General features: G+C 39.3%; 1 protein-coding gene across 7 annotated transcripts in view; it reads right to left on the reverse strand.

Moving 5' to 3' along the window:
• The window catches only part of MAPK9 (mitogen-activated protein kinase 9), a 62,313-nt gene that overhangs the window by 19,083 nt on the left and 23,080 nt on the right, over positions 1-20,150 (reverse strand). For all 7 annotated transcript variants that reach the window (XM_067032245.1, XM_059060566.2, XM_059060564.2 and 4 more), the window contains 3 exons: positions 12,673-12,802; positions 10,122-10,180; positions 7,559-7,697 (listed from right to left, as the gene is read on the reverse strand). In XM_067032245.1, the coding sequence (XP_066888346.1) occupies positions 7,559-7,697; positions 10,122-10,180; positions 12,673-12,802 (328 nt within the window). The remainder of the gene's footprint in view (positions 1-7,558; positions 7,698-10,121; positions 10,181-12,672; positions 12,803-20,150) is intronic.

Genomic DNA, 20,150 nt, shown 5'->3' on the forward strand with positions numbered 1-20,150 from the left:
AGATGTCTATACTTTACCACCGGCAGCCCCTGAAATCCAACCTGGCCCTGAACTAACACAGAGCCACATGAACAAGGATGATTAGAGTAGTGCCACCAGCCAGTCTGATGAACTGCTGCGTGATTAGAAAACATGCCCAATCCAGTCACCTCCACCTGTCAGAAGATTGTCCTCTTACACTGATTTTGTTGGAACAATGCACTTTACTGCCATCTGCTGGAAAACTATGATAATAAAATGCAAACCAAGCTGTCAAAGGTGTGGATTGCTGTCCTGGCAGGACTGGGAGAGGCAGCCCCGCCTCCCAACGCTTGCCGATGGGAAGGTGCTTAAACAGGTCTCAGGGCGCCTGAGGGCTCCCCACATGCACAGATCCTCTCCCATCAGTCTCCACACAACCAGAAGCAACTTTCCACAAACGAACTGGACTTGTAGTTTTTTTTGTTTGTTTGTTTGTTTTTTTTGTTTTTGTTTTTGTTTTTTTTTTTTTGTGATACGCGGACCTCTCACTGTTGCGGCCTCCCCCGTTGCGGAGCACAGGCTCCGGACGCGCAGGCCCAGCGGCCATGGCTCACGGGCCCAGCCGCTCGGCGGCACGTGGGATCCTCCCGGACCGGGGCACGAACCCGCGTCCCCCGCATCGGCAGGCGGACTCCCAACCACTGCGCCACCAGGGAAGCCCCTGGACTTGTAGTTTGAAGATGGCAGAGTAAAAACAGTTCTGCCCCTTCAAATCTTGAAAACCATCCCAAACAAGGAAAATAAGAAACACACATTAAAATAAAAACGACACCTAAATTTCGGGGCTTGATCCAGAGTGCGCGGATGGCATCCCTGGGGCAGCCAATAAGGGTGCACGAAATATCTGCAACCAAAAAACGGCATGAGCAGAGGAGTGGAAGGTTGAGGCCATTGCTGTTCCTGGTCAGTTCTCGGTCTAGAACCCAATGACTGAAGAGGTGTCCTAACAGGGAGAACACTGCATGTTGTAACAAGCGTCCACTGCCTTGATTTCCCCACAGGTACCTATGACCCCTTACTCAGGTGACTGTACCTGGGAACAGCAGACATTTGGAGAAGTATTAGACGCAAGTTCTAAGTGGACACTGGAAGTCAAAGACTCAAAGCAACATCATGCCTCCTCTAGCTGGTGGTAGGGGGTGAGTTGTGGAGGCCAGGTAATAAATGGAGACTGGTCCAGATCTCTTTCAGCTATATTATGACACAGGCCTAGGGCAAAACTGTGAAAGAATATTGCTGTTCATCTCACATGAGTGTGAATGGTTTCTGATCGTCTTTTCTAATCAGTATGGAAGAATGCATCTGCCTAGTCAAAGGCTACATGCCACACCTGAGGCCTTATTAATCTGCTCTAGCAATGACACCGTGTCCAGCACAAGCAGCTGCAGTCAGGACTACTGATCAGCTAAGGCTCGATGGTCTACATTCTCTAGCACCCATCTAATTTCTTCAAGGGCTGGACTAGTGAATTAAACTGAGCTATGAGGGACCACCATCCTCGCATTCTTTAGGTTTTAATGGCAGCATTAATCTCCTCCATTCTCCCCCACCTCCCAGAGTTCAATAATGTTTTTGATGTACTATCTTGAGGGGGGCAGTTTCACGTTTCCACTTGGCCTTTCCCATCATAACTCTTACCTCACAGACCAAAGAACCAATGTAGGGGTCACTTCTGCTAAGAGTATCAACTGCCAACTGTATCAGTTCCAATCACACACTTGAGGACTGGGGAGAAGACTGTTGGGTGGGTCCATGCACCCAGTGGCCCATTGTGAGTCACCAGACTTAGACCCCTCAGGAATGAAGGTCTGGGTCACACTCAGGTAAGGCACAGAGACCTGCCAAGGTGATGGCTGAGGGTATGAATAATGGAGAATGGAGAGAATGAGTACTTGTTGTGGCTCCGAGGTTAACTGTAGTGAAAGGGGCTATAGTTGGTCCCTTCCCCTCAGGAAGGGAGGCCCATGGGGAGCCTGAGGGGGCTGCTCCTGACCTGTGTGGAGAAGCAGAGCTGAGGGGGGCAAGGGTGGATGGTGGTAGCCATGAAAATGCCTACCTGGCTCTCTGCTGTGGGAGTGCAACTGACAGATACCCCACTGAGGTACCCTGACCCTCCCCTCTGCTTATGACAAGGCCACACACCCCACAGTGGCTCTTGGCTAATGACTGCATGGTGAAGGAGGTCCATTCTTATGAGACACCAGATTCCTCTGATGGGCAGCTCCCAACCCTCCTTCGTGCCCTCTCTACTCCAACAGGTCAGACTGGGCTGACCCCTGTCAGCTTCCCCACCTCCTCTGACTCACTCCCGCTGTTCTTTCTCACAGGCCTTCTCCCCATGCATCTGTTGCATGTCTAATGTCATCGTGCTACACTAATGCCTTCAATGAAAAACCCCACATGCTCTATGGGGAGGGAAGGCAGCAGAGAGGAATAAATGACTTGGCTGAGTGGAGTAAATTCCAACTTCAGTGAGTGGCCCAGTGAAATAATGTGGATCACAACACCTGGGAAAGGCTTAGGAATTGAACGACAAGTACTGTGGAAGCCAGGATGGGGCAGGGAGCAGGACACTGAGGGATCTGGGGGTGGGGGAAGGTTCACAGAAAGGTAAAGGTAGACCTCCCAGATACACACAGAGGTGTTGGTTCCTCCTTCACTCCAACTGGCCTATTACCTAGAAAAACTGAAACCAAGTTTCCAGACTCAGGCCTCAAGCACAATACCAACAGATCTGCTGGTATGAGGCACAGGAAGGGCATGGGTGAGGGGCCCAGCCTGAAGACAGGGCGCTATAGTGAAGGTCTGCATTTTGCCATATGAGAACCTCAGCCCCACCCCACACAGCCTTTCATACCAGCAGCCAGACTGCTCTCCCTCAGTCAAGAGACCAGAGCTTTCTAGAGAAACTAAATGATCTCCAGAGAAAAGACCTGCAAACCTGTGGCTATGTGTTGCTCTAGAGAAAAACCCCTCATTCAACAATCCCAACCCATGCACTTCCACTTGGCCTTCTAATGCTTCAGTCTTAAATAGGACCAGTGACAAAAAGGTCACCAGATATTTGAGGAAAACCTTACATGTGACAGCGAGAGACCAAATGCACTAAAACAAACAAACAAAACAAAACAAAACCTCAGGGGAAAGAAAAACACTGCAGGCAGCAATAAGAAAACTTCAAAGGGACTTCCCCGGCAGTCCAGTGGTGGTTAAGACTCCCAATGCAGGGCGTATGGGTTCGATCCCTGGTTGGGGAACTAAGATTCCACATGCCACACAGCATGCCTAAAAACAAACAAAAAAACCCCCAGAAAACAAACTTCAAAGAAATTCTAGCCTTGTAGAGATGATAGTGCCTCCATGCAAGAAGAACAAAATGTTATTTACAATAGCCAAGACATGGAAGCAACTCAAGCGTCTATCAACAGATGACTGAATAAGAAGATGTGGTATGTGTGTGTGTATATGTATATACACACACAATGGAATATTACTCAGCCATAAAAAAGGAATGAAATACTGCCATTTGCAGCAACAAGAATGGACCTAAAGAATATTATGCTTAGTGAAATAAGTCAGAGAAAGACAAATAGTATATGATATCACTTGGAATCTAAAAACTGATACAAATGAATATATATACAAAACAGAAACAGACTCACAGATATAGAAAACAAATTTGTGGTTAACAAAAGGGAGAGGGAAGAGGGGTATGGGATTAACAGATACAAATTAACAGATACAAATTAGGGGTATGGGATTAATAGATACAAACTACCATATATAAAGTAGGTAAGCAACAGGGAAATACTGTATAGCACAGGGAATTACACCCATTATCTTGTAATAACCTGCAATGGAATGTAATCTGAAAAAATACTGAATCACTATGCTGTACACCTGATACTAACACAATATTGTAAATCAGCCATACTCCAATAAGAAAAAAGAACAAAATGCTATAAAAAGGAAATTTTAAAGATAAAAAAGAGCTCCAACTAACTGGTACTTCAGAGAAAGACAGAATAAAGAACATAGTCAAGAAGGCATTCTGAAAGAAATAATAAAAATTTTCCAGAACTCTATGGCATGTTATTCCAGACTGAAGTGCCCACCAAGTGCCCACCACAATTAACGAAAAAAATTTCCATATCAAGGCATATCATCCTAACATTTCAGAATACAAGAAATAAAGAAACTTTAAAAAATGTTTCCAAAGATAAAACCCAAACCAGGGCACTTGCAAAGGATCAGTAATAAGAATGGCATTAGAAAGTTCAAAAGCCATACAACACTACACTACAACAGGGTACTGTATTTACACCTTAGAGGGGAACTGATTTGTAACTAAGAATTTTATATCCAACTGAATTATTAATCATGTGAGAGGGCAGAATAAAGAGTTTCAGATATCTGAGGCCTCAAAAACTTTACTTCCCATGCACCACTTCTGGGGAAGCTATTGGAGGATGTGTCCCACCAAAACAAAGGAGAGATGGGGATCAGGAAGTGGGCTCCAACTCCAGAGAGAGGTGAAGAAAATCCCCAGGAAAATGCTGGAGCGAGGTCCGGGATAAGGTCTCTGCATAAGGCATGGGGGCAGCCAGTCCAGATGCGAGCAGGGCTGAGGCACCAGGAGACAATCAAGGTGATGGAACGGCTAAGACATTTGGATGCAGTGAGAGAAGACTTGGATACCTGGCAGAAACCTTAGGGTTTAATTAGCAATAAGGATGTGGAAAACTGCTCCCTCCTTAAAACAAACAACAAAGACCAAAACTCTAACAAATAAAAGACAAGTGTTAACTCTAGGGACAAAAAGTTGAAAGGAAAAGAAATATAATCATGGTGTAAACATAAGCTTAGCTGTGAAAAGCGTTTATAGGGTCATGATGACGTAAAACACACTATGGACACTGATCCAAACCAATTCCATTGTAACTATACTGGGAGGACAGGGGGACAGGAAAGGTGGCAGGTGAGGGGCATGATTGGTGAAAAAGAGCTAAATCAGTACCTTATGTCCCAAACTGAAGAAAGAGCAACAAATAGAGATCTCATCATATTATTTCAAGATATGGAGATAAACACCAAAATAACAGCTAAAAGAACTGAAAGAATTTGTTCTGGGGAGAGAGAAATAAGAGGGAGGAGGTGGGGGCTCTTTTTTAGTAAGTATTTGTAAAACTATTTGATCCTTGATAAAAATACAAAACAGATCAACCAACTTATTCAGCAAGTTGCAGAACAATATATGTATAAGATGATCCTGTTTTTGACAAATATAAGTTAAAAAGGACATAAGTATAGACAGATATGCTGGTATTAGCATCAGTAAGAAAATGTTTCAGTGTAAAGTTAGGAAGGAAACACACCCAACTGCCATCACTGGCCTCCTCCAGGTGACAATGGAGGGCTGGGGACTTCCATTGAATTTTTTGAATTATACAAGGTAAAAATTGGTGTGATTACAGGTGTTTTATTTTTCAAGTAATTAAATTTTATGTTTAGAATGAAACCATCTTAGTAATCAAAACTGAATGTGTGTATTTATGCCTATGGTATAGTATACAGAAAAAAGGACAGGAAAAGTTCACAGAAAACCATTAACAGGCTAAAGGGATAACTGCAGTTCATCACCTCTTGGGACCTGGAGGGGTGGTGGGTGTGCAAACAGGTGCCTTATCTACCTTTCCCACAATGACCACGTGGTACTTTCACAGCAGACACAAAGTCTGGCAGACCCACAAATGTGTGAACAGGAGGGCATAAGACAAGAGGAGGGAGACCCAGTGGGGCGGTAAATGGGATGGAGAGGTGGTTGGCGGAATCATGCTGGGAAAACCAAAACTTCCTTGGACCTTCTGGTCCGCAGGCATGGGCCTAAACCGCAGGGACGGAACATCACCTAACACAGGCACGTGCATGCTGCAGCTCTTACAAGGCCCCCTAAAACGGGAGGATATTGCTTCCCCATGTATGTCTGGGCCCAAGAGGGGAGATACAAGCAAGACAAACTGTTTCCTTTTACAAAATTCATAAGGCCTAACATAATGAAGCCTAATAATCTGGGAACTTATTCTCAGTTAAGACTTTAATACTAAATGTATTTAAGAGAAATTAAGAGTGCCTTAATTTATATAAAGGTCTGTGAATATTTTAGGAAGAGAAATAGAATGTTATGCTGGGAAATCTTTATTTTTAATTAAAAAGACTAGTGTTACTATTTTTAAAGCAAATTCGTCAACAGTATTTATATAATTTAAACTGAACACTTGGCGGCAGCAAAGGCTGTATTTTAAATGACTGAAAACTGGTCAGGAATCTTTGTGCCAGGCCCTCAACAGGCACTGGGAGGGCCAGGACTGGCCTCAGGCTGCAGACCTCACTCAGGCCTCAGGCCTCATGCTCACAAGGGGCAAGAGTTTGGCCCTCTCTGGATTGGTGGGCTCTGCTACTGTGTTAGGCCTCTGTTCAGTGGCTGTGATGGAAACAGCCTTTCCTGGCACCCAACAGATCCAGAAGAATTACTACTACTACACCATCAAAAATCTCTCTATTCTTTTTTGTATGAAAAGCCTTCATTGTTTTTGTCTCACTATCTTCTTCCCCCCACAGATTTCAGTTCAGAGAAAATACAACTTCTTGCTGTTGAAACATAATGTTGAAAGACAGTCTGTCAACAAAATTAGTATAGTAATAATTTAAGGAATGCTAAGAATGTTTTCAATAAAACTATATTATCTCTGCCTCTAGTCTCACTCAACATTATAGTTTCAAAAAAAAAACCAAACAAAAAAACACAACTCTATCATAATCTGCTCACACAGTGGTACAAGTGAAGAAAATACCAAAAACTCATAAAACCAGCTTAGAGAATATCTCTCTGGTTTTTAAATATGTACCCCCTGACAGGCAACACCATCATTCAAATTCCACACTTGGCCTAGTCAAGAGGTCTGCCTGGAGCCTTTCCAAAAGCTCCCACCAGTATGGCTGGGATGCTGGAGTGGTAGAATTTTACGATGTAAGCAATGAACACTTGGGCATAATTCACATAAGACTTCTCAAGCAACTGTATCATATACTACTTGGCCTCTAACTTTCCCCCACCCCAAATCCAAATTCCTTGATCACTAAAAATGGGATTTCAAATATGGAAAAACTATTAACGCCAGGTAAATATGGGTAAAGAGTAAAGTTCTTTGTCCTATTCTTGCAATTTTTCTCTAAGTTTTAAGTTACTTTCAAATAAAAACTTAAAAAAAAAAGAAGTATTTTTCTGCAGTACTAGTCTGAACAGCTGGCTCATGCCTGCATCCAGGGTGGCTCACATGGGCCCAGGCAAACTAGGCATTCCACAAATGTCTTCTAATCTCAACTATATTTGGAAGAGTAACATGATCCCATAGTTTATTTGGATTTTCAACATTGACAAATTTTTTAAAAATATTATGTTCTTTTGTAACTGGAGATTATGACAACGAAATGATTGTGATTAAAAAACAAAACAGAACAATATGGTATCACTACTTACTCTATGAATTATACCAGCTGAATGTAGATGTTTAATACCACAGAGCATCTGGTAAAGAAGGTAGGACATTCTTTCATGGTCCAACTCCATATGAATAACCTGACATAAGTTAGCATCCATTAATTCCATAACCAAATACCTGAGGAAATAAATGATCAGCCATGTACACATGAAAATTATCCAAAATTCCTTTATGGTTATTAAACTAGAATTTTTATGAAACAGTAATAACTTACCACCTAGTCACTGCACTGGCTAAAGTAAAAGATAACTTGTTTTCCCTAAACATTTATAAGTTATCTTGAAAAGAAGCAAATGTATAATTAAAGTTTATAAAAGTTTTCAAAAAATAAAAACAACTAACAACAAAATGCCTTTTAAGTTAAATACAAAACAATTTTTATATAATAGTAAATAGAATCTCAAACATTCAAATTCTCCTATATTTAAAAATTTTTGCTATTGGATCATTCTTACCAATATAGAAACCATACTGTTACTGCTCTCATCTTAAGAAAACTTTTGACCTTACTTCCCCCACCAGCTACCATCCTATATTTTTGCTCCCTCTGCAAGCAAAACTCCCCAAAGAGGTGTCTATACTTATCATCTCCAATTTTTTCTCCCATTTTTCCTTAATCCCACTTTAATCAGGCTTTTGCCCCCACCACTTTGCTGAAACTGTCCTCAAGGCTCCATGTCGGCCTTCCGTGTTGCTAAATCCAATGGCCAGTCCTACAATCCTGGCTGACTATGCCCTTCTCCTATCCCCAGCTTCTTACTGTTGAAGTGCCAGCACTTGGTCCTTGGTCTTCTTTTCTCTAACTGTACTTACAATCTTGGTGATCTCTGGTCTCTGGTCTCAAGACTTTAAATACCATCTATAGACTGACAACTACCAAATTAGTACCTTCAACCCACACCCCGCTGCTGAACTCCAGGCTCATTTATCTAACTGCCTATTTCACAGTTCCGCTTTGGGGTCCAATAGACATCCTGAACTACAACTGAGTTCCTGATTCTACGCTACCTCGCAATCTGTTCTTCCTGTAGCCTTCCACATCTCAGTTGAGAGCACTTTTATCCTTCTGGTGCTCAGGCCAAAACTCCAAGTGTTGTTCTCAGCTCCTCTTTCTCTCATACCACACATCCTCTCTAGGAGCAAACACTGGGGTTTACCTTCAAAACAACATCAGCATCCTATCTCTTGCCTTTACCATCACTATCACCCCTCTGGTCTAAATGCAGCCATCATAATCTCTCACCTGAATTGCTGCAATAGCCTCCTGACTGGTCTTCTGGGTCCTACCCCTAACAGTGGGTTTTCAACCCAGAAACCAAAGTTATTCTTTTAAAACATAAGTCAGATAAGCTCACTCTTCCTGCTGAAAGTCTTACTGACATGTAAAGGCAAATCCTTACAATGGCCTAGAGGCCCAGCAGTGTCTGGCTCTGTCACTTCTTTGAGCCCACCTCTTCAACTTTCCTCTGCTTCCTCTGATCCAGCCACACTGGCTCTTGCTGTTCTTAGAACACACCAGGAACACTCCCCCTTCTGCTCCTTTACACTGCCTGTTCCTTCTATCTTGATACTACCTTCCCCCAAATATCTGTAGGACTAACCTCCTCACTTCCTTGAAGGCTTTCTTCAAATGTCACCAATCCAGTGAGGTCCTTCCCTAACTACCCTACTTAAAGTTGCAACCTGACTCCTAACGCCCAGCACTTCTGATCCCCCTTTTACCCAGCTCCATTTCTTCTACAACATTTGCCACACATCCTAATGACGACATCATTTCCTTATTTGTTACGTTACTGTCTATCTTCCCTGGCTTTCCTGCAAGCTCTAGGAAGAAATATGACCACCTGCAATTCTTAAAAAATGAAAGGGATTTTTGCTGTTTTGGTCACTAAAGTATGCCAAGTTCAAGAGTGTGCCTAGCACACAGTTGGCAATCAAATATTTGTTTGTTTTTTTATTGGCCTCACCATGTGGCTTGTGGGCTGAAAGCATGGCGTCCTAACCACTGGATTGCCAGGGAATTCCTGGCAATCAAATATTTGTTGAATGAATGAATGAATGAATACACGAATAAATTTATGATAAAGTTGTACATTATATTTCAATAATAAATTAATATTTCATTTCATCATTACTAAGATAATTCTTTCAGATTTTGTAAGCTTAATGACTTACCCATTTCAAATAATAATTATAAACACCTAAACCCTACAATCTTGGCTTTCAGGGGACTAGAGAAAAACATGTTATATTTTCTATTTCAGTAAAGGAAATCAGCGGCATTAATGGCACTGCCTGCTCTGAAGAATTATTTTCAGTCATCCTTTATCTGTTGTAGAAATGATAACCATCTAGGCACAAATAGTTGAATATTATTATTCATTTTCCTTAATATTTCTCTTCCACAGAGAAAAGTGGCTAGGATATCATTTAAAAATGTGTTCTCACCTATATTTCCTTAAGTAAAAAAAGCAGTTACTTTCTTTTCTAAATTTTCAGTCTTTGATGAGCAGTGTATTACTGAATAAAAATTATACTTACACATCTTGAAATTCTTCTAGAGTTTTTTGTGGTGTAAACACATTTAACAAACTAATTATCTGAAAAGAGAAAATTATATCTCAGCATGTCAAATGACTCTACTTGATTATAAAAATTAAGTTTAACATTAAAGTGTATTAAAACTAGAAAAAAAATCACAGCAGAGCTTTGTATTTATTATTATTGTTATTGCTTTTACCAAAACATTCTATTACACAGCATTTGAAAAAAGCTAAATGATTAGGATTCTCATGTTGGAAATAATATGCACTTTTAATCAAATCACTTTTATGTGTCCCCAGTAACTTATTATTATAGAATTTTAACACATAATGTCTTTCTAGCTCTGAACATAAAAAAGTAGCAATTACAAGTAGAAAAACACTAAATAAAGCAATATGTTAACTCTGAAAACTTAAATACAATATCCAAATTTCTAAAAAGTTTTGAAATGTGAAGGCTAAGCTTATATTTTTGGTATCATAAAGATGAAATACCTCATAGCATTACCTATTTACATTACCTTTACGTAGGGTGATTCAAGAACTAACCCCACCACAGGCCTTGGTCCTGGCACCCCAATGGTTAAACAATGAATTCTGCTGCTTAAGCATCAAACACATGTCCTCAATCATTTCAAATGACTGAGAGAAAGATGAATTATTCAGTATATAGGACTGGAGTGGCTGGCTAGCCAAGGGCAAAAAAAGCTAGATTCATACTTCAATCTTCACACCAATATAAACTCAAAATGGAACAAAAATTTAAATCTAAAACATGAACCATGAAACATTAAAATATGAATAAACATTTATACAATTCTGGTGTCGAAAAGTCTTTTCTAAGCATGACAGGAAACCTAGGAGATTTGATTATGTTAAACAACAACAACAAAAATCAGTATGACAAAAACAACCTAAATTAGGTCAGATGGAAAAGAAGTGAGGGTTGACAGCTTTAATATACAAAGATCTTCTATAATTGCATAAGAAAGAAACCAACAGTCCTAGAGAAAAATGGACAAAGGCCATGAAAAACAAACTCTCAAGAAATAAAAATAAATGGCTAATAGAAATATAGAAAGAAAATCAACCTCACAAATAAAAATAAGGTATCATTTGTCATCTATCAGTTTGGTAAGGTAAAACAAAAAATCAACAATATGTAGCTCTGGAGTATTTTGAAATAAAAGACATACTCAGATACTCAATAAAAGTGTAAAATTGCAGGTCTTCCTCGAGGTTAATTTGTCAGTATATATTATTAAAACCAAAAGTGCGCATAGTCTTTGACCCAGTGATCTTGGCCAAGGAATTCACCTGGACAAGTGTGCAAAGATGCAATGCATAAGGATGTTCACTGCAGCACTGCTTATAATAGCAAAAAACTGGAAACAATCTAAATATCTGATAATAGGTGATTGTTTAAATGAATTACTGTGCATCTGTACTATGTAGCCATTTAAGAAATGGTTTATATCTATGTTCATTAATGTATATGAGATCTAGCCACATTCCACTAGGGAAAAAGCAGGATGCATAATAACATAACTGAGCTTATTTATGTGTGTGTGTACATATATGCATAAGAATGCTCACCAAAATGTTAATGATAGTGACCTGTGGGTGGTGGGATTCAAGGATTTTTCTTTCTTGTTTATACTGTTTGAATTAAAAAAAATAATAAACGTATTTTTTTGTAACCTGAGAAAAAAACTTTTTAACTTTTTTTTAAACCCGTAAAATAAAGCATGCATTGGAGAATTTAAAAACAAACTCAAAGCACAGACTCAAAAGATTGAACCTATCTTAGTTTTGTGTTTAATGTTCCTACACCAGAAAAATCCAGCATAAATGTTACAACAAAAGGAGCCATATAGAGTTGAGTGTACTTTTAAATACTTATCGCCCCCCACCCCGCAACAAGAAGAGGTCACATGGGAGAGGATCTCCAAGGCCCCTGCCAGACTTAACATTTTATAATTTTATAACATGGCAAGGTTATCAAAATCATGTTCAAAATAATGCTCAGGCATCAGTAGTAGAACATAAAATGGGCCTGAGAACCTCATTTTCTAGAGATATACTGTTTTTCCTTAAAATTTACAATGCTTTGATTTCTGTAGAGATGCCAAGTACAACTATCTTGAATATAACATCATCTAATAACATTTATTTAAATAAATGTGAATATGTAAAAGCTACTTATAGAACAACGTTTTTCTAAAAAGTATTTAGCTATTTCTCAATTTGCCAGGTCAATACTGTTGCCATTTTATACACAGGGACACAGTAAAAACCAAATGGTTACAAGGTTAATTGACATTCCCATCTGTGCTGAGTGACCTAAATTCCTATGGATCATGATGCCTCTTGCTGACTTCAATATCCCCAATGTTGATTAAAATTTCTGTCAATAAAATATAACCAGTTAAATAGTATTTTTATCACTAGTTTACCCTAGGTCTAAGCTCGTTGTGTCTCCAAAGACCCAGGTGATATGACAGCATTGACAACATTAAAGTATTAGAGGAAACATAGACATAACTTACATTTTTATGATTGACACATTTTAAGAGGACAAGTTCACGATAAGCTCTCTTTGCATGAGTCTGATTCTGAAAAGGACGGCTTAGTTTCTTGACTGCAACATTTATCCCAAGAACTGTATCAAAAGCAGCACTATAATTAAGAAATATAATAGGCAACCCATTAGGATGATTTTGGAATATACAGCAATGCAGAATGTACATTCAATGTATTATCTTTTTTTTTTTTTTTTTTCGGTGCGTGGGCCTCTCACTGCTGTGGCCTTTCCCACTGCGGAGCACAGGCTCCAGACGCACAGGCTCAGAGGCCATGGCTCATGGGCCCAGCCGCTCCGCGGCATGTGGGATCTTCCCGGACTGGGGCACGAACCTGTGTCCCCTGCATCGGCAGGCGGACTCTCAACCACTGCGCCACCAGGGAAACCCAATGTATTATCTTTTTAAATGAATAACAAATAAGGAAAAATCTGCTTGCTTCCACTCTGGTACTTCTGCACATTAAGAGCAAGGTGAGTTGGCTAAGAGTGCAGGACGAATGGACTCCTCTGCAGAGGTGCCACCATGGCAGCTGAAGCTAGGATGGGATTCAGCAATCCTTTGCACATGGACGTCTCATTATATTAGCTGAGATTATTATGTTCAGAACCAAGTAATTTAATACAGAGCATGTAAGACTGCTCAGGAAACAAAATCTTCAGTTTAAATATGCCAATAAGTTGAAAAAACGTCACTGGTATCACTGAATGAAATATATTTTGGAGTATCACGGTGGAGAAAATGGTTTGAACTCATGAGATGGACAGAATAAATCTAAGTTTTGATTGATTGTGTTTTTCCCAGTTGTAAGAATCTAAAAGGAAAACAGAAGCCAAAATCTCAGTTCATGGTAAATCCCCAAGATACAAAATCCCTAACATAAGCAATTGCTATACATAAAATTCTGCTAGAAATACCTCCTCATACTACTATGGTAAGAAATAAAATCTTCTAGGGGCTGTGTTTCCAGAATCTCAAGTTCCCAGCTGAAATTTATGATTGATTTTCCTCCAGAAAATAGACAGGAAAAATTGAGTACCTTCTGTACTAGTTTCAAGGTAGCACTAACAGTATGATTGCTGTCACTGTTACCTTTTGGCTCCTCATCAGGGGTTAAAAGATGCTAAAGAACATCTGAGAACCTAAGCACCATTTAAAATACTGTTTCTAATTTATTTATTGTATTCAGTTTATAACACTGTTTACACTTATTCACTTCTATTAATTTTTTTTTGCCAAAACACCCAAACTTAATTCAATTTTAACTTTTTTAAATTGAAGGCTGTCTGCTGTAGCATTTGGTTAAGAATGATTAGAAGCTTCATGTTACTTTGGAATTACTTTTTATTTAATTCAGTTCACATTGTGTGTTCATGTATACACAGATGTAAAATCACATGCCCAGGGACTTCCCTGGTGGTCCAGTGGTATAGAATCCGCCTTCCAATTCAGGGGACTTGGGTTCGATCCCTGGTTGGGGAACTAAGATCCCACATGCTGTGGGGCAACTAAGCCCGTGTGCCACAACTACTGAGCTCACATGCTGCAAACTGCAGAGCCCATGACCTCTGGAGCCTATGGGCCACAAGTAGAGAGAAGCCCGCATGCCACAAGGAAAGATCCCGCATGCCTCAATGAAGACCCTGCGTGCCACAACTAGGACCTGACGCAGCCAAAAAAATAATAAAGAAAATAAATAAATTAAAATCACATGCCCATATGCAAATGTAATATTCATATGGATTATAAAATGTTAAAAATAAATCTATTTGTGAAACAAATCATTAATTAATACATACACATGTGATTTGTACATATATATATATATATTTCTCAGTCTTGAGAATTTAAAAACAGACACACATTTTTAGGTCTCAAAGTTTTTGTCCAATGAGCCAAATGGACCAATTCTGAATTGAATTGAAGCATGAGCAGACTCATGCTTCCCCATTCCTAGTTCCAACTCCAGGAGGAGCTACTTTCAGTTTTTCCTGGCTTTACTTCTTTTAGTAATATCTCAGCTCCAAAGAATATACTTTTATCACTATTTCCTCATTTATCAACTTCAGAAATTAGCTGTTTACTCCCCATTATGAAAACTGAGGATTTAGTCACTTAGTTGAAACCCCCAACTCGTCCTAGTTTTTTGTTCTCATGTTATTTTTAACTTTTCCCCTGGTCACTCTTGTAACTTTAAATAACTTGCCTAAACTTGTTGCATCAACTTTCAAAGGAACCTCTTGCTCCCCACTATGTAAAATGAGAATATTACACTTCATCTCCTTTTTCCTCCAGCTTTCTAATCTCTTTTCCTCCAATTTCTGTCTTAAATGGTCAAGTTTAATAACACATCTTTCAATCTCTATAATTAAATCTTCTGTGTTTCCTCCTTAGGATGTGTCTAAAAGTTGAAAATCAACTTACAGAGTATATGTATGTATGTGCACACATGTAAACATTACTAATTTCAGAGCGAGGATTACACTTCATTTCTAAAGATCACATGACCCTTGCCACTCATAAGAGAATGTGATTGTTTCCAGAATTAAGGTTAAATGGATTCTCTTCTAACATTCCATAAGTTCTCAAACATCATGACACTTTAAATTTGTTTTATTCTTAGATCATGACTTTTTCTAACTTTTCTACCACAAGTTTCTAATAAACTTTTTTTTTTTTCTTATTAGGAGAAGACAAATATACGTCTTTAGATCCTGTCACTAGTACTTCTTACCTTCTTACTCACATTATCTATTGTTTGGAATCTATTCCATTTTTGGGGAAGACATTTTTCTTGGGGTTTCAAGGCCTGATGTGTAGCTATTGCCCTGGGATTTCTTTTCTCTGGCTTCCACTGTTTCTGGTGTTACACGTTCTTGTATTCTTTCTTGTTGGAGTACATTCTCAAGGAATTTCCTCAGAAAAAAAGGGCATGGAAGATAAATTATCTTACTCTTCACTTATCCTTGATTGATAGTTTGTCTTCTAAGCTCGAAATCAATTTTCTCTCAGAGCTCCAATGATTTCCAAAGTTAAGTGTTGTTGGTGAGAAGGCACATGCCCGTCTGGTATTCATTCTTTTGCTTCCTTTTTTGTTTCTCATCTCAATGATTTATTACAAAGAACCATGTTTTGTCAACAACCCCAAAGCACTCCCCCCCACTAATCACTATCCTTCCTGCCCCCCAAAGACAATAACTACTTCTGACTTTTTTTTTAATACTATAATTAAAAAAAAATTTATTTGGCTGTGCTGGGTCTTAGCTGCTGCACGCAGGATCTTCAATCTTCATTGTGGCATGCAGGATCTTTTAGTTGTGGCATGTGGGATCTAGTTCCCTGACCAGGGATCGAACCTGGGCCCCCTGCATTGGGAGCACAGTCTTAGCCACTGGACTACCAGGGAAGTCCCCTACTTCTGACTTTTATGATAATCACTTCCTTGCTTTTACCAGCTAAACATGTATCTTCAAGCCCCTGCATCATTTATTTTTGCCTGGTTTTTGAAACTGTCTATGTCTGACTTCTTTCACTCAACATTATATTTGTGAGGTACATCTATTGTTATGTGAAGCTATAACTCATTCTGTGTCATTGCTATAATATTCCTTTGTTATGATTATATGACATAATGTTGATAGATACATTGGTTGTTTTCAGTTTGTAAGCAATAAACATGGTCATAAACATTCTTGTACATGGTTCTGGGCATGCATTTCGGACGAGTAGATAGCTAAAAGTGGTATTACATATAGTTTATTTTAGTAGATAATGCCAAACTGTTTTCTGAAGTGGTTTGTTCTATCAATTTCTAGGCATTTGATTTTTTTGTAGTATATTGACCCTGTGTCCTGCAAGACGGCCAAGTTTAACAAAAGGGAGATCACAAGCGAAGGGGTGGGGGGGCACTAATCCAATCACAAGAGCCCTTCAGAAGCAGAGTTTGTTTTGGCTGGTGCAAAGAGGGGAAAGTCAGAGAGATCTGAATCTTAAGGAGGACTAGACATGTTGCTGCCTTTAAGATGGAAGGGGGGGTCAGGTGAGAAGGAATGTGGGAGCCTCTAGGAGCAGAGTGGCCCCTGGCCGATAGGAGCAAGGGAATGGAATGGAGACCTCTGACCTACAGCTGCAAGGAACTGGGTTCTGCCAAGAACCTGAATGCACTTGAAAGCAAATTCTTCCCCAGAGCCTCCAGATAAGAGCCCAGTCCAGTGACACCTTGATTTCAGCCTTGTGAAATGCCAAGCAGAGAACCCAGGGAAGCTCACCCAGATTTCTGACCTACAGAACTATGAAATAATAAATGGTTTTTGTTTTGCTTTAAACCACTAAGTTTATGGTAATTTGTTATGCGGCAATAGAAAACAAATACATCCTCTCTTCCATATTTTTCTACCCTTTTGTCTTCCCAGGCTTCATTCTGGATACTTTTTTCCTCACCTATCTTTCAGATCACAATTCTCTCTTCAGTTATATCTAATATGCTTTTAAACCCACCCATTAACTTCATAATTCAATTACTATGTCTTATAGTTCTATAATTTCTATTTAGTTTTTTTAAAAGTTTTCATTTTCCACGAAAAATTTTTCATACTGTCTTTTATCATCTGGAACATAACATCATAACTCTTTGGAAGTCTGGATCCAATAATGCCAATAACCCTGTGGATCTGTTCTTTATTCTGTTGTTTGTGCTGGATTTTGTGAATGTTGTCCAATCTCCTTGTGTGACTAGTTATTTCTGATTACGTGTTGCACCTTGAACTTGCAAAACTGTTTGCTATCTAGAAATAATTTGATATCCAGTATGATGCTATCTTCCTCCAGGTAGAATTTACATTTATTTCTTCTGGGTATCTGGAGGCACTAGCAATTTGGGCTCACCTCACTTTGGGCTCAGCAAATGAGATGATGTGAAGCTAAGTGGCAGTTCCTGCAAGGGCCTGTTTCTTTTTGGTTCATCCTTACTTCTAGGATGCAGCCCTTTATTGGACCCAGTTAAAGCAAAGGAAATTCACTAAGCCCCTTTAGAGGGCCCTGGACTCCAATCCTTGTCTCCTATAGCCCCACAAAGCAGTCCAAAGGACTCTCAGTCTCTCAGCTGCCCACTCCAGAATTTTCAAATGCCCTCAAGGGAAAGAACACCCCAAATCCTGGGCTCCTCTTACTAGGCTTCTCCTTCCCCAGATACTGGCCTAATAATTCTTCATTTACTTACTCGCTCTCTAGGGGCAAATGCTGAGCATGGGGGTGGGGGTGGGAATGTTGGGAGCCAACTAGCAAAACTGTTTCATTTAATTAACATCCCTACTTCTAGCCACCCGTTTCATCTTCGTTTTTTGTATCTGGCATCTGTATACTCACAATCTCTTTGGAGTTCTACTATAGATAGGTTCTCCTCTTTGTGGCAAATGTCTTATCTACTTATTTTCATTTCCTCTGCAGAAACTTGTTAAATGCTCTCATATCTACTGATTACTGCTCTCCTGTATCTTTGTTTAGGTGTCTAATCCACCATCTTAAATTAGAAGTTTCAAACCATACATTTTAGAGGTGTAACTATAAAGACACAATGATTTGCCCAAGGTCACTAAGAACTAGTGCTATGAGGATCTGAGCTGGACTTAGGTAGGACTCAATTCTCCTGAATCATAGCCTTCCTATGCCTTATAGCGTATATCCTCTTTATCACAAAAATTTTGTTGTGGACATTATGTTTATTTATATATACTAATAGAAAATAAAACAGTATAAGAAGAGGCCAACATTCATGCTTGTATAGAACTAGAGGAAGCAAAAATGAATAAGAGCTATACCAACCATTCCATGTTAAGGTTGTAACTGTCACTTCTAAGCATTGTCAGGTCTAACATTACACTTCTTTTTAAACACTTCATAAAAGATGCTCAGCATTGCTGATTATTAGAGAAATGCAAATCAAAGCTACAATGAGGTACCATCTCATACCAGTCAGAATTGCCACCATTAAAAAGTCTACAAGGGATTTTCCTGGTGGCGCAGTGGTTAGGAATCTGCCTGCCAATGCAGGGGACACGGGTTCAAGCCCTGGTCCGGAAAGATCCTACATGCCGCGGAGCAACTAAGCCCGTGCACCACAACTACTGAGCCTGAGCTCTAGAGCTCGCGAACCCCAACTACTGAGCCCACCCGCCTAGAGCCCGTGCTCCACAACAAGAGAAGCTACCGCAATGAGAAGCCCACACACCAAAATGAAGAGCAGCCCCTGCTTGCCGCAACTAGAGAAAGCCCGCACGCAGCAATGAAGACCCAACGCAGCCATAAATTTATATATATAAAAAAATTCTACAAATAACACATGCTGGAGAGGGTGTGGAGAAAGGGAACTCTCCTACACTGTTGGTGGGAATGTAAGCTGGTGCAGCCACTTTGGAGAACAGTATGGAGGTTCCACAAAAAGCTAAAAATAGAGCTACCATATGACCTAGCAATCCCACTCCTGGGTATATATAAAGACAAAACTATAATTCAAAAAGATACATGCACCCCTATGTTCATAGCAGCACTATACACAATAGCCAAGACATGGAAACAATGTAAATGTCCATCTACAGATGAAAGGATAAAGAAGATGTGGGACATATATACAATGGAATACTACTCAGCAATAAGAACGAAATAATGCCATTTGCAGCAACGTGGATGGAACGAGATTATCATACTAAGTGAAGTAAGTCAAAAAGAGAAAGACAAATACCATATGATATCACTTATATGTGGAATCTAAAATATGACACAAATGAATCTTTATGAAACAGAAACAGACTCACAGACATAGAGAACAGACTTGCGGTTGCCAAGGGGGAGAGAGGTGGGAGAGGGATGGATTGGGAATTTGGGGTTAGCAGATGCAAACTATTACATGTTAGAGTGGATAAATGACAAGGTCCTACTGTATAGCACAGGGAACTATATTCAATATTCTACGATAAACCATAATGGAAAAGAATATTTTAAAAAGAATGCATATATACGTATAACTGAACCATTTTGCTATACAGCAAAAATTAACAACAGTGTAAATCAACTATATTTCAACTAAAAATTTTTTTAATAAAAGCAAAAAAAAAAGTTAAGCACTTCATAGAACTGTTTCGTAAAACAAATAGTCCTTACTACTTTGGTTAAACAACTTGAGATTTTAGAAGGAGAGAGAAAAAGTGAACATATATACATATATACATACATATATATATATATATATATATATATATATATATATGAAAGAAATGTACACACATTTTCCCTGTAGAGCTTTAAAAACCTTGAATTACTTAATTCTACTAATAACTTAATTTTATAAATACTTCAAATGATAAACATTTTAAAACTTACTTCCTAATTATTTTACTAACAGTTTTAATGAACAACAAAAACATAGAAACAAATAAATCAGACAACTGTAA

This window comes from Kogia breviceps, chromosome 4 (assembly GCF_026419965.1).
Source record: "Kogia breviceps isolate mKogBre1 chromosome 4, mKogBre1 haplotype 1, whole genome shotgun sequence".
Lineage (NCBI taxonomy): Eukaryota > Metazoa > Chordata > Mammalia > Artiodactyla > Physeteridae > Kogia > Kogia breviceps.